The following is a 12,226-nucleotide window of genomic DNA, read 5'->3' as shown; positions in this document are numbered from 1 at the left end:
TTGACCAAAGTGCTGTACAAGCTTAGAAACACAATCTATAAAGACAAATAGTTAAAATAATTTAAAAGAGTAGATATTAAAAAAAAAAAAAAAAAACACAATAGAAAGTACAAGAAAAAGCCACAATAAATAAAAGCAAAATAAAAAGTTGGATGCCTTGCTCAACAGGTATTAAAAGCCAATGCAAAGAGGTGCGTTTTAAGTAACAATTTAAAACTCTCAGTAGTCTGAGCGGTCCTTATATTCAGAGGCAGACTGTTCCACAGTGTGGGAGCAGTCACTGCGAAAGCTCTGTCACCTCGAGTTTTCAGCCTTGCTCTTGGGACATCAAGAAGCACATGAGACGTTGACCTGAGTGCTCTGACTTGAGCATATAGCACATTTAAAACAACCAAGGGAATAGATTGGTCTTCAGCAATGATTTAAAACATTCAATAGTGGGGGCTGGTCGTATCTGAAGAGGTAAACAAGTCGCATAGCCGGGTGTGCAGCACTCTTTCCACCTTCCACTGTATGCACCATTGATGTGGTTGGGTTCGAACGTTGGTGCAGGCAGCATCATGTGAGAGGAGAAGATAAGACACTTGAAGATATTTACAGACTGGTGCTTTATTCTGCAAAATAAAGCAGCACAAACATGACTAGCTCTGTATTCATGGGTCACACATTAGTGGTAGATTCCTGTAGTTTGATGCCTCTAACGCAGGGTTTGAACCTGCACCAACCTTTTACTGAGGAGGTGAGAACAAAGAGAGCATGTCTGCAAAGTTTCACAACTGTAGTGCACACACAGTCCTGTCTGTATCACATCAGAGAACATTTAATATCAGTAATAACCCAATTTTAGAAAATTCAGATAATTTTTAACATTTTGATTTCTTATTTTACCCTAAAGTCTCATTTTTTTCATTCTTTATCTTAATTTTAATATATTTTAAATGTTTTCATTTAATGCTCATGTTATCTTTGAATAGCTCTGTGTATGAATGGAGTTTATCAGTAAACGTTCCTTTCCTTTCAGCTGGAGATCAATCTGAAAGTGTCAGACTGATCAGGATACATGGAATAGATTTTTACTTTATGACGTACAGAGAGAGTTAGCTCAGTGTGCTGATGCTCCAGCTCCTCCTGCTGAGTGTGAGGTCACTGTTAAACGGCCGTGTGAATCCGGTCAGTGGACTCTGTGTGTCCTGCTCCTCTCAGAGCACCAGTTGCCCTGGCACGTGTTTGATTTGTGTGTGTGTGTGTTTTTTTACCCAGTGTGCATTTCAAACCAGCCGGCCCCCTCAAACAAAACAAAACAAAAAACACAGCAATCTGTCCCGCTTTGTTGAGATGTAAGATCCCCCAATCTGGCTTTGATGAGCTCGTAAATCCCGGAGCGTGGCGGTGCTGAGGGCGGGCTCCATGATGGCAGAGTCTCTGAAAGGATGATCAGATGGCTTTATTGGCCTGGAGAGGAAGAGGGCAGACCGTCAGGGGCCTTGTTATTGGCCTGATTTATCCACATTCCCCCGAGTGTCATCTTCATGGGCTCGGCTGCGTCATCACAGCCAGTCTGGAAACGTGTTTACGGCGTGTGTGTGTGTGTGTGTGTGTGTGTTTTTGTGTGGGTGGCCCGATGGCTCCACCATAATTCCAACCTCTCTCCACTTTCCACCTGTCACACACCTTAATGAAGACAGTGGAGACATTTCCTGTGATTCATCGGTGCTTTATGGTGGTTTTTATCTCCTCTCTCTCCCCCTCAGCCTCCGAGGCCGACAGTGTAATTAGTGTTTTGTAGCAAAGATAAACACAGTTGTTGATCTGGCAGAGACGCGTGCACCATGTGGAAATCAAGCAGGCAACATCTTACCCAAACTCTCTCTGGAAATGTGACTTGGCCACATTTGAGTTTTGTTGTGTGTGTGCTTCACATGAGCACATATGGGGTGGGACACTGAGTCTGTGAGCTGGTTTAGAGAACAGTTTCTCTGCTGAAAGAAAGACTTCTTTGGAAAGATTTAAAGGGTAGATTCACTCGTTCATGATTTAATGAGACAATAGTTGAATCCTGTATGTGTGACGTTATGGGACTTTCCTTGATGACAGGCATCTATATGAAGGCTGCAGGGTGATACAACAAATCAAGTGTGCATGAAATATCTGACATTTTGTGCAATAACCTCAAAAAAGACCATAAAACATCCTTAAAATGTCAAATTCCAACTTACTTTATTTACTTATTATCTAGTTCAAATTTTAATCAATATTAAAGTCATATTCTGTCTTTTTTTAATTGTTAAAATAATAATAATAATAATGACAATAATTATATTGATATTTATTTATATTTATTTTGAGCTTTTTTCAAAACAGTGTTACAAAGTGATTTACAAATAATAAAGAAACTAAAAGACAATAAAAGAGAAATGTGAGGAAGGCAAATAAAAGGAAATAAAACAATGTAGGAAGAATAAAAACAACAAAAGATAAAACATTCAAAAATCAGAAATATAAAAATTTAAAAAATATTAAAATAATTTTATAAAATCATAAAATCCTGCCAGTGATAATGTTTACAAAATAAAAACATCAGGATTAAAACAAGCTCAGGTGACATCTGTTAAAGAACATCAATAAAAATAGACAAATGTTAATTATTAAATTTTTCAATTTGTATTAGTTATTTTTATTTATTGTGGATTATTTCATTATTTATTTAGGCATTTATTTGATTTTATCATATTATAAATTGTACAGATTAACTCTCATAATTTTAATATTTTACTCTTTTTATTTTGCTGTATTTACTTTTAGTGAAGCATCTTATTTTATTTTACTGGCTTAATCTTTTAGTGTTTTATTATCTTATTAATGTATTTCATTTTGATGGGCTTAATTTCCTGTCTGGAGTTATAACATCTTATTTTACCTCCAGTGTTTCCTCATTAAGATATCATGATAGCATTTTCTCAGTTTGTTAAGAAAGTTATTTTTTTTTCTTTTCTTTTATTATTATTATTTTTAATTTTTAATTTTTATTTATTTTTTTATTTTTTTATTACACAAAATTATAATACAACAACACAACTCTGACTGGACAAGGTCTAAACAAACAAACAAATATACATACAAACAAATAAACTTGATAACCTACAAGAGCAAGACATGGGAGCAAGGGGTGGAGCGTAAATATTGTTCAGTGTATAGATAAAGAAAATTGAAAAATAAATAAAATGTATACATTCATGTTCATTCAAGAATTCATGGGGTTTAAAACTCAGGTCAAGTATCAATAGGAATTTTTTTATAATTTTTAATTTAATTTAAATTACATTTTTAATGTATTTATTTATTCATTTAATTAATTAATTTTTTTTATTTTATTTTTTTTAAATATATATCATGTTCTTAACGGATTGGGGGTCTTTTTCAAATATTCTTAATTTATTGTATTTTATTTTATTACTACCATTATCATTATTATTTTAATGTACAGCACTTTGTGATAGAATATTATTGTTTGAAAAGTGCTTTACAAATAAAGCCTTATTGATTGATTGAATCTGCAGTGTGCCCAAACATGTTCCATCCCCCAAGTCCAGTTTGTTTGACTCGTGTGAGTCATCCATACGATGCTCAGGCAGGCCACACCTCTTCAGCCCTGGCCTGATTACAGGAGGTTGGCTTTGCATTATTATGAATGATGCATTATTATGCAGGAGCACAAGGGCAGGTAGGTAATGTGGACATGATGTATAATGATGCAGCCGCTCCTATCGTCACCCTGCATAGTAGATATAGATCAGTAAGAACCGTATTGGTTTGAATACAAGACGTTTCTCTTACTCAGAATTTGCTTTTCATGCTTTTTTACTTCCACTTTTATTTTAAGAGTACATGATCTATGAGCAGCTCCTCTGTAACGTCTTTAAAGTTTCAGTCAGAGTATATTTCTTGGCTTTAATCTCTGAGTCTAGCTCTTCTTTCTCCTCTCCTTAATTCACCGAACACAGCCTGAATATAAAGAGAGCAACTTTTAACCTCCTTCACTGCAGTCAGAGCAGTAAAAGTCCTCATTCCTCTCCCTCCTGCCATCTCCAGCTCGTGGGAGAGTCATTGAAGGGGTCGATTGGAGATGCATATGTAGCCGCTCCTCTTTTCTCACTCTCATCCATTATGTATTAGAGACAGAGCGCCAGGGAAGAAACGGAGGAGAAGGTCGTCTATTGCCCTTTAACCAGGGAAGTAACATTTGAGACTTACAGTAACGCAGCATTAGAGGAGCTATTTTTAAACCTGAACACATGTTGTTGCTTCTCATAGATAGATAAATCAGACTGTATACAGCTACTTAAAACAGCCTGTGTTCACCTATAAGACAAAGTGTGTTTACAATGAATCTACCAGGAACTATAGAACATGAAACACAGCGTCATGAGAGGAGGCAAAACACCTCAACTGTTCTCTGCCATAGAGTCTATAAAAGACGAATGTAGTCTCAGTGACGTCACCCTTTGGTTTATGAAGAGGTGTTATGAAGCAACGCTCGCTGGTGGTCACCATATTGGAAATGCGACCTTCAGCTTACTTTACATCAACCTAGAAACAGATAAGAGTTGGGGTAGAGACATGCAAAGGGTAATAATGCACCCTCATGTCAGTCAACCCTGAATATTGCAAATGTATGCACAGCTCTTGGCCTTAATATAATTAAAACAGATGTTATTAATACAAAAATGGATGCAAATAAATGCTTAAAGCTCCTGTGAGGAACTTTTGGTTTGTGTTGATTTTGGCGCCCCCTGTGGACAAAACAATCTTTGCTGGTTTTGTCCTGTGCATCTTCTGCTCTGGAACAAATTAAGAGACCACTGCAGAATTTTCAGTTTCTCTGATTTAACCTTTTATAGGTTTGTGTTTGAGTAAAATGAAGATTTTTGTTTTATTCTATAACCTTCTGACAACATTTCTCCCAAAATTCCAAATGCAAATATGTCATGTAGAGCATTTATTTGCTGAAAATGACCCAAAAAAGGATGCAGTGTTTTCTGACCTCAAATAATGCAAAGAAAACAAGTTCATATTCATGTTTAAGCAGCACAAGACCACTGTTTGAACTCAGGAAGAGTTCTGAAATGTATGTTTGGTGTAATAACTCTGATTTTCAACCCCAGATTTCCTACCTCTTCGCCGTAGTCTGTATGATAAATTGAAGTAGTATCAGTGACGTCATCCATCTGTTTCTGAAGCGCTGTTTTGAAGCGTATTGTTGGTTGGAGCCATATTGGTAATACTGAACTCAACATAACTTCTGTTGAGCTAGTGGGAGGCAAAGAGGCGGGCCTTTAGCCAAACCTCATGTGTTTATGAAAAGCATGGAGCAACACCAGCAAGCTACGCTGTCCGCCATCGTTGTTACCGTGAGGGTAAGTTTGCGCTAGCACTGCTGGGAAAAGCGGTCACGTAGAAGTGACGTCATGAGATGCCTCTTCCACTGGCTCGAGCAGGTGGAAAAACAAACTGGTGCTGAGTTGGTTTGCAAGTTGAACCAGCTCTGAACTAGGGATGCACCGATCCTACTTTTGAGGTCCTGATACCGATACCTGGGCTTTGGTATCTACCGATACTGAACTGAACCGATCCGATCCCGGTATTGATTTAACAATCTCTGTTCCTTAATGTGAGGATAAAAATCTGATAACCTGTCTGTGTTTTCACACTTTGAATCCATTAACAGAAGGTTTCTTGTTTCTTTGCAGTAGGCTACAGCGGACGGGCTCCCATTGTATTTTTCAGTGCGACTGCCATCCATCAGAACATTAGCGCTGCACATGTTGCAAGTTTCTGGTGGAGTTGTTAGCAAAAGAAGTGTGACATGCACCTAAACTGCAGAGCCTCTGTAGTTATCCTCCATCATGCTCCACCGGGCTAAAATGCACAGACCGACTGGCTCTGATGACGTAGGAGACGCACATGGCTGTTGTAAACACAGAAAAGCGTAGAAGTGAGATGAATAGATGAATAGATGTGCCATATGGATCTGCACTTTATATCGGCCCTTTGTCACCGATATCCGATCTAGCTTTTTGAGTCCGATCTGGCTGATTTCAGGATCGGATCGGTGCATCCCTACTCCAAACCGGCGCAAGCACCAGCCCTGAACTAGAACCAGGTTCACGTTGGTCAAAAAGGGGTAAAAGAGACCTCAGTGTTGATTTCAGTTTGTTTCATAACCAGTCAAAAAGTCCTCACACAACTTCAAACTGATTCTTTTATCATCTTATAAAAGACCACTTCAGTTAATTCATTTGCAGAGGCTCTATTTGCACTTGAAAGTGACACAGATACGTGCACTTCAGATTCATTTGGAAAAGCCCTAACTCTCTCATGCACTGCCACTCGCGTCTCCTGACCTACTAGCATTAAAGTGACACTTGTAATAATACTCAAAAAAACCTGTTGAAGAATCAGGGATTATCTGGATCCAGGTCAGTCGGCTTTAATCCGTATCCGTTCACATCACGGGAGCAGATTCTCAACTTTTAGCCCCGTAAAGCTGATCTCAGTTTACCAGACATATTAAATGATTACATAAACTTTAAAACCGACCTCTGAGTGAGACCTCAGCGGTGTTCCCAAGCTTTTTGTTACTTTGGTTGAATAAAGTCGCCGCATTACATCCTTAAACACGAACCCCTTTAACATATCTGCTGCAGACACGGAGCAATAAAGGTTGTGGAAATCACATGAATGAGTTGATGCTTCCATAACTCACTGCTGCATGACTCCTCTTCTCCTCCGCCAGTTATTCCACCTCCAGTCTCATCAGGTGAAACTGAATCTTCAACACTTTATGCAAATATGAGAAATCCTTCTTCAGTGCCTCCGGCCGCCCTCGCACTTTAAGAGATTAAATTGTTCTCCGTGATTATTCTGCAGCTCCAGTGCACCGCACCGCTCTGACTTTAATTCGTGACTCTTGTTTTGTGACTTTAAACACTCTTATACTGATTATGAAGGTAGAATGCAGGCGGACAATCATGTTAATAAAGACGTGTGTGCGAGGAGGAGGAGGAGGAGGAGGAGGAGGGTGTACAGTGGAAGGGCAGCATATGGTGGTGATTTTATTGAAGGGGGGAGATCAGGAGTTATTCCTCTCTGGGGTCCCACTCACATCAATTATTCATGTTATAGGGAGTCTGATGGCCGCTCGACCTGTGTGTGGTTACAGGCAGGCTGAGGGGGAATCTTAATTCAGCCCTTGTTTTGGTCTGTATGCATGTTATTAAGCTCTGCAAGCACTTAGTATGACAAATAAATCTGTAAACATGTCCTAATGAAGAGTAATGAATTCTCCCTGAGTAACTGTAAAAATGAAAACAGCAGTGTGGCGATGAGATGCACTTTTATATATATGTATAAGCTTTTACAGCTTTATTTATGTTTGTGTTTTACTCTTTCACTCCTCATGGTTCTTATTTATGTTTAGAGGTTGTCCCTCTTTACGGTTAGTAATTAATCACGAGAGCTTAAGACCGTAAAACGGCCACATAAATAAAATGTAAACACAGCCTTTAAATGCTCCTTCATCCCTTTGTTCTGGTGATATCAAAGAATAATGACCCCTCTTATTTTACACAGAAAAGTCTGTTTAAGTCGTTGTAAATAAAAGTAGTAATTATGAATTATTAAAGAAGATAGAATGATGCACTAATGGTGCAAAAAACTAACAGAAAGATGAAACTTTTGCTTCTTTCAAAGGCACAAGATGAGAATTTGTGCAGGAAACAGATACCCTACTTCAGGGGTTCCCAAAAGTGTGGGTCGGGACCCCCTGGTGGGTCATGAGAGGTCTACCAGAATTTCTAAATCTAAAATTAGTCCATTTTAACCATTACAGCAGTGGTGTCCAAACTTTTTTCAAAGAGGGCCACATTTGACATTGTCAGAATACCTCAGGGCCAGTGGCTCCTAATGAGAACCTAGTAATCATAAACGTTATATATGAAATCTCTATTAAATAACAATTATTTAACTTTTTTTTATCAATAAATCAGTAACTAGGTAGTCCTCAGTTCTCCACAAGCCACAAAAGACATTAGAAAGCTGTATCTCCTTCTAGAGGAAAATGTTTTTCATTAGGGTCGGGCAATGTGGGAAAAACATTGTCTCATTATTTTCCTATGGCAGGATCACGATGTGGATTTCATCACACTTCTTTTTCCTGTTGTTTTTAAGACTTTTCTGACCAGCAGACAACATTTAAGAACTAAATAATTGTTTTCCTGTGTTCTGAACATTTTTTATGCACCAAATTTTGCCTTTTCTGTTAAATTTCATAATTTTGATCTTGTCTTGTGTCCTCTTTTGTGTCTTCTGAACTTTTAGTGTTCATCAAGAACACTTTCACATCATGATAAAAACATTAATTTGAAAACCTGTCAGCTTTAAGAGTTCTTGTGTTTCTTCTTTATTGCCGTCTTGCAGAATTCTCAGAGCTTTCGTCAGGTAGTCCAGATGAAGCTTTTTGAGACGTTTCTGTGTTGACTTCAGTTTTGTTTGTGCGCTTGAAAGAAACTGCAAATGTACAGATGATTCAGAATGAGGTTAATTTCTTTGCTATAAATAACACAATTTAAGATGGAAGCTTGGGGACATAAATAAATGGAACTTGGGCCGCGATTGGGCCGCGACTGGCCCCCGGGCCGTACTTTGGACACCCCTGCATTACAGTAACAAATTTCAACAAAAACAGAAGCTAAACTTGAAATAAAACCTTGAAAATAGAAAATGTAATGTGCCTTCCTTTGTGCCAGATGACTCCTAAGTTTAGGGTTAGTGAACAGTTAATTATCAAAAGCATCAGTAGCAGCAGGTTAATTCATAACAGCACAGGAACCACAGCCACATGCTCATATAGGTAGGCTAACTTTCAGCAGACCAGCTAAATGAAGCCACATTAAATCACTTCGAGGGACAGTGGGGGTCGTGATCTTTGGCACCTATATTTTGAAAAAGCTGAAAAGTTTGGGAACCCCTGCCCTACTTGATTCTGAAGCTTACGATAGCTTCTAGTCTCATCCGCCAATTAAAAGTTGTATTCATTCTCAAGTCTACGTCCAAATCACTCTCCCACAGCCAAATAAGTTACATCCTTACATTTGTTTCCACCAACAGTCTAAATATTCATCATAAGCTGCAGAAACCATTAGCTGAAGAAACTCAAACCATCAAATGTCTGACCCTTTTGCAGAAAAGCCTCTAAAAGTAGTATGGGAGGTCAAGCCTTCAATTATCAGGCACCTCTCCTTTGGAATCATCTACCAGCCAGGGTCCAGGAGGCAGACACCCTCTCTACTTTTAAGAGTAGGCTTCAAACTTTCCTTTTCAATAAAGCTTATAGTTAGAGCTGGATCAGGCTTGGACCAGGTCTTAGTTGTGCTGCTATAGGCTTAGACTGCCACACTGGGATCCTGTCTCTCCCTCTTTCTCCTCTCTGCCTGTCTCTTACTTTAACTCTTCCTGTCCGGTTAAAGTTACTAACCATAGACCTTTCTGGAGTCCCTGAGCTCCCTTGTCTCGTAGGTTACTCTCTGCCAGACTCCTATTGCTACAACTACTACTATCCGTCTCATCACTATCATCTCTCTCTCTCTTCATCTCCCTCTATCCCTCTCTCCAACACGGTCTAAGCAGACGTGTGTCTAACATGAGTCTGGTCCTGCTGGAGGTTTCTGCCTGTTAAAGGAAGTTTGTCCTTGCCACTGTAACTTGCTAAATGCTGCAAAGTGCTCTGCTCATGGTGGATTAAGATGAGATCAGACTGAGTCCTGTCTATAAGATGGGACTGGATCTGATCCTGTCTTGATGTTGGGTCTTTGTTAATGATAGAACATAGAGTACAGTCTAGATGTTTGTTGGGATTTGGCGCTTTATCAATAAAGATTGATTGATTGAAGATTAATTCATTTGCTTCCACATCAAATGCAAGCTTTGACAAGAGCTACATCGTTACCTCAGTGGGTGATGGTGCTCATGGGAAATGTAGTCTTTATCCTGGAAAAACACTATGACATGGAAACTCCTCACTGCGCCTTTAATCAACAGATCCTTTCAGCTTCAGTCTCAAGAGCTGGAACCATTCATAATATATAGTTCTCTTCTCTACTGTGTGCCAGGTCTGTGTGTCACTGTTTTAGCTGTGACCACTGTGTGCATCATCATCATCATCATCATCATCATCATCATCATCCTCGTCACTGAGGAGATGTGTGTTTTTGAGGCGTGAAAAAAAAGAGGCGTGCTGTGAAAGAGAGTGTTGCTTTCTGTGTGCCTGCGTCTGCGTCACGCTGCTGCAGCTGTACGTTTGTGTTTCCTCTAACTGGGTCACATACATTTTGAATGTAGACCAACGTGGACCAGTTTGAGCCTGATTGAAGCTTTTAATGTGAAGCTCTCCCACTCAATAAGCACAGGTCGAAGCGTCGGGACTAAACTTGTTCTCACTGTAAATAATTCAACATGCAAAGTTCACAGAAACTGTCAGTTTTCAGAAGTTGCGACTGAACTTTCAGCCTTTGCATGTGAAAACCCAAAGTCTGATACCCACAGAGTCTTCATTAACTTTGGTTGCATCCTCCTCCTTTTGTCCTGTGTCTCCAGGTGTGGAGAGGAACCCTCGCCAGGATGCGATACAGGCGGATGAAAGCGGCTCTCACCATCCTGCGTGCGTACCGACGCTACAAGGTGAAGTCGTACATCAAGGAGGTGAACCGCCGCTTCAAGAACGTGCGATCCATGAAGGATTACGGCCGGCATGTGAAGTGGCCCACGCCTCCAAAAGTCCTGCGAAAGTTTGAGGAGAACCTCAGGAACATCTATAACAGGTATGCAGACGAAGTGAACACTGCTAGATGTTACAGCTTTCCTTTTATATTCAATAACATCTGATCTCAGTCAGACGTTCTCTGATATTCAAACAGTTCAGATATAACTACATTTAAAGGTTTAACCATAAACCACCTGTTCTCTCATGTACAGTTTAAAAGAGGCTGAGAATAAGACCTTACAGAAGTCTTTATAAAGTTGTTCTTTTTGAGGAAGAGAACATTTTCAGAGCTAAAGATGGATCCGACCCTAAACGCAGGAGGGGCTGCGTGGCCTGGAGAGTTATTTTACATCCAGATGAGTCCGTTTGAACAGACTTACACATGTTTCCTCCTGCCTCTGGCTCACACTGGGCATTGATTTTTCTCTCCTCCATCAAAGACTCATCGGAGCCTTTCATCCCAGCGCCCCGTTTGTTTACTTTTTCTCATTTGAAGCCGAGCGCAGTCAGAAAATCGCCCTCCCACAGAATGATGTTGGCTGTCAGGATCTGTGAGTGAAAGGCCAATAAGCAGAGCACAGCTGGGGTCTGCTGCGGCTCTCACAGACTGAACTACAGAGGCCGTGTGCTGTCACCTCAGAAGAAGGAAGTCGATTATCTTCTGCTCTTACCCTTTTCTATGTGTGTGTGTGTGTGTGTGTGTGTGTGTGTGTGTGTGTGTGTGTGTGTGTTTTGATGCATTTGCCTGCAGGTGGTGGGCGTGGACGCTGATAAAAGATCTGTCTCCTGAAGAGGTCCTGCAGGTGAGAGCCAAGGTAGCCTGTCTGGAGGCTCTGAAGGGTCAGAGGGCTGATTTAGGACTGCTGAGGGCCTGGGAAGGAAACTACCTGGTGAGTAGGTGGGATGACAAAGAGGGAGGGGAGGAGTTTAATCATATATATGTGTGTCTTAACATAACAACATTAATTAAAGGAGAAAACTAAAAACAATGCTTGATCACATTTTTATTTTTACAATTTCAACACAATTTTTGGAATTTTTTGACTTAGTTTTTGAGGCTTAATGTTGTAAGAATGATTTAATATAGCTAAAAAAAACAACATTTAAAGTTTTTAAGGCTCAAGCATTTGATTTCTATACATGCAGTCAAACCCAGAGTACCTGACTCCCTTCGCCTTCAGTCTTGCAGCGCTAAACTCGACTAGCTAGTTGCTGTGGGTTGCTTTATTTTAACTGCACAGACATTGAGTTGTCAATAATTCTCCTCCCAGTGCGCACTAAGCAGAATATCCGCTGAAATTTGGTCATGAAATCAGATCTGGACACCCGAAACCTGGCTACTTACAGTCAAAGCACAGTGAGTTTGATAAGTTTAATACTTTTTATTTTAGGAGTGAAAGGAGGATGGGT

The 12,226-nt window shown here is 39.8% G+C and overlaps 1 protein-coding gene across 2 annotated transcripts in view; it reads left to right on the top strand.

The window, feature by feature from the left end:
- Positions 1 to 12,226, top strand: part of myo1d (myosin 1D) — a 222,369-nt gene that overhangs the window by 126,164 nt on the left and 83,979 nt on the right. For both annotated transcript variants that reach the window (XR_004634705.1, XM_034707602.1), the window contains exons 17-18: positions 10,651 to 10,874; positions 11,568 to 11,706. Coding sequence is in view for 1 of the 2 variants with exons in the window: in XM_034707602.1 (XP_034563493.1) it covers positions 10,651 to 10,874; positions 11,568 to 11,706 (363 nt within the window). In the remaining variant the exon portion in view is untranslated. The remainder of the gene's footprint in view (positions 1 to 10,650; positions 10,875 to 11,567; positions 11,707 to 12,226) is intronic.

This window comes from Notolabrus celidotus, chromosome 18 (assembly GCF_009762535.1).
Source record: "Notolabrus celidotus isolate fNotCel1 chromosome 18, fNotCel1.pri, whole genome shotgun sequence".
NCBI classification, from domain to species: Eukaryota; Metazoa; Chordata; class Actinopteri; order Labriformes; family Labridae; genus Notolabrus; species Notolabrus celidotus.
The sequence above is the reverse complement of the archived record's forward strand: the minus strand, read 5'-3'. Positions and strand labels throughout refer to the sequence as shown.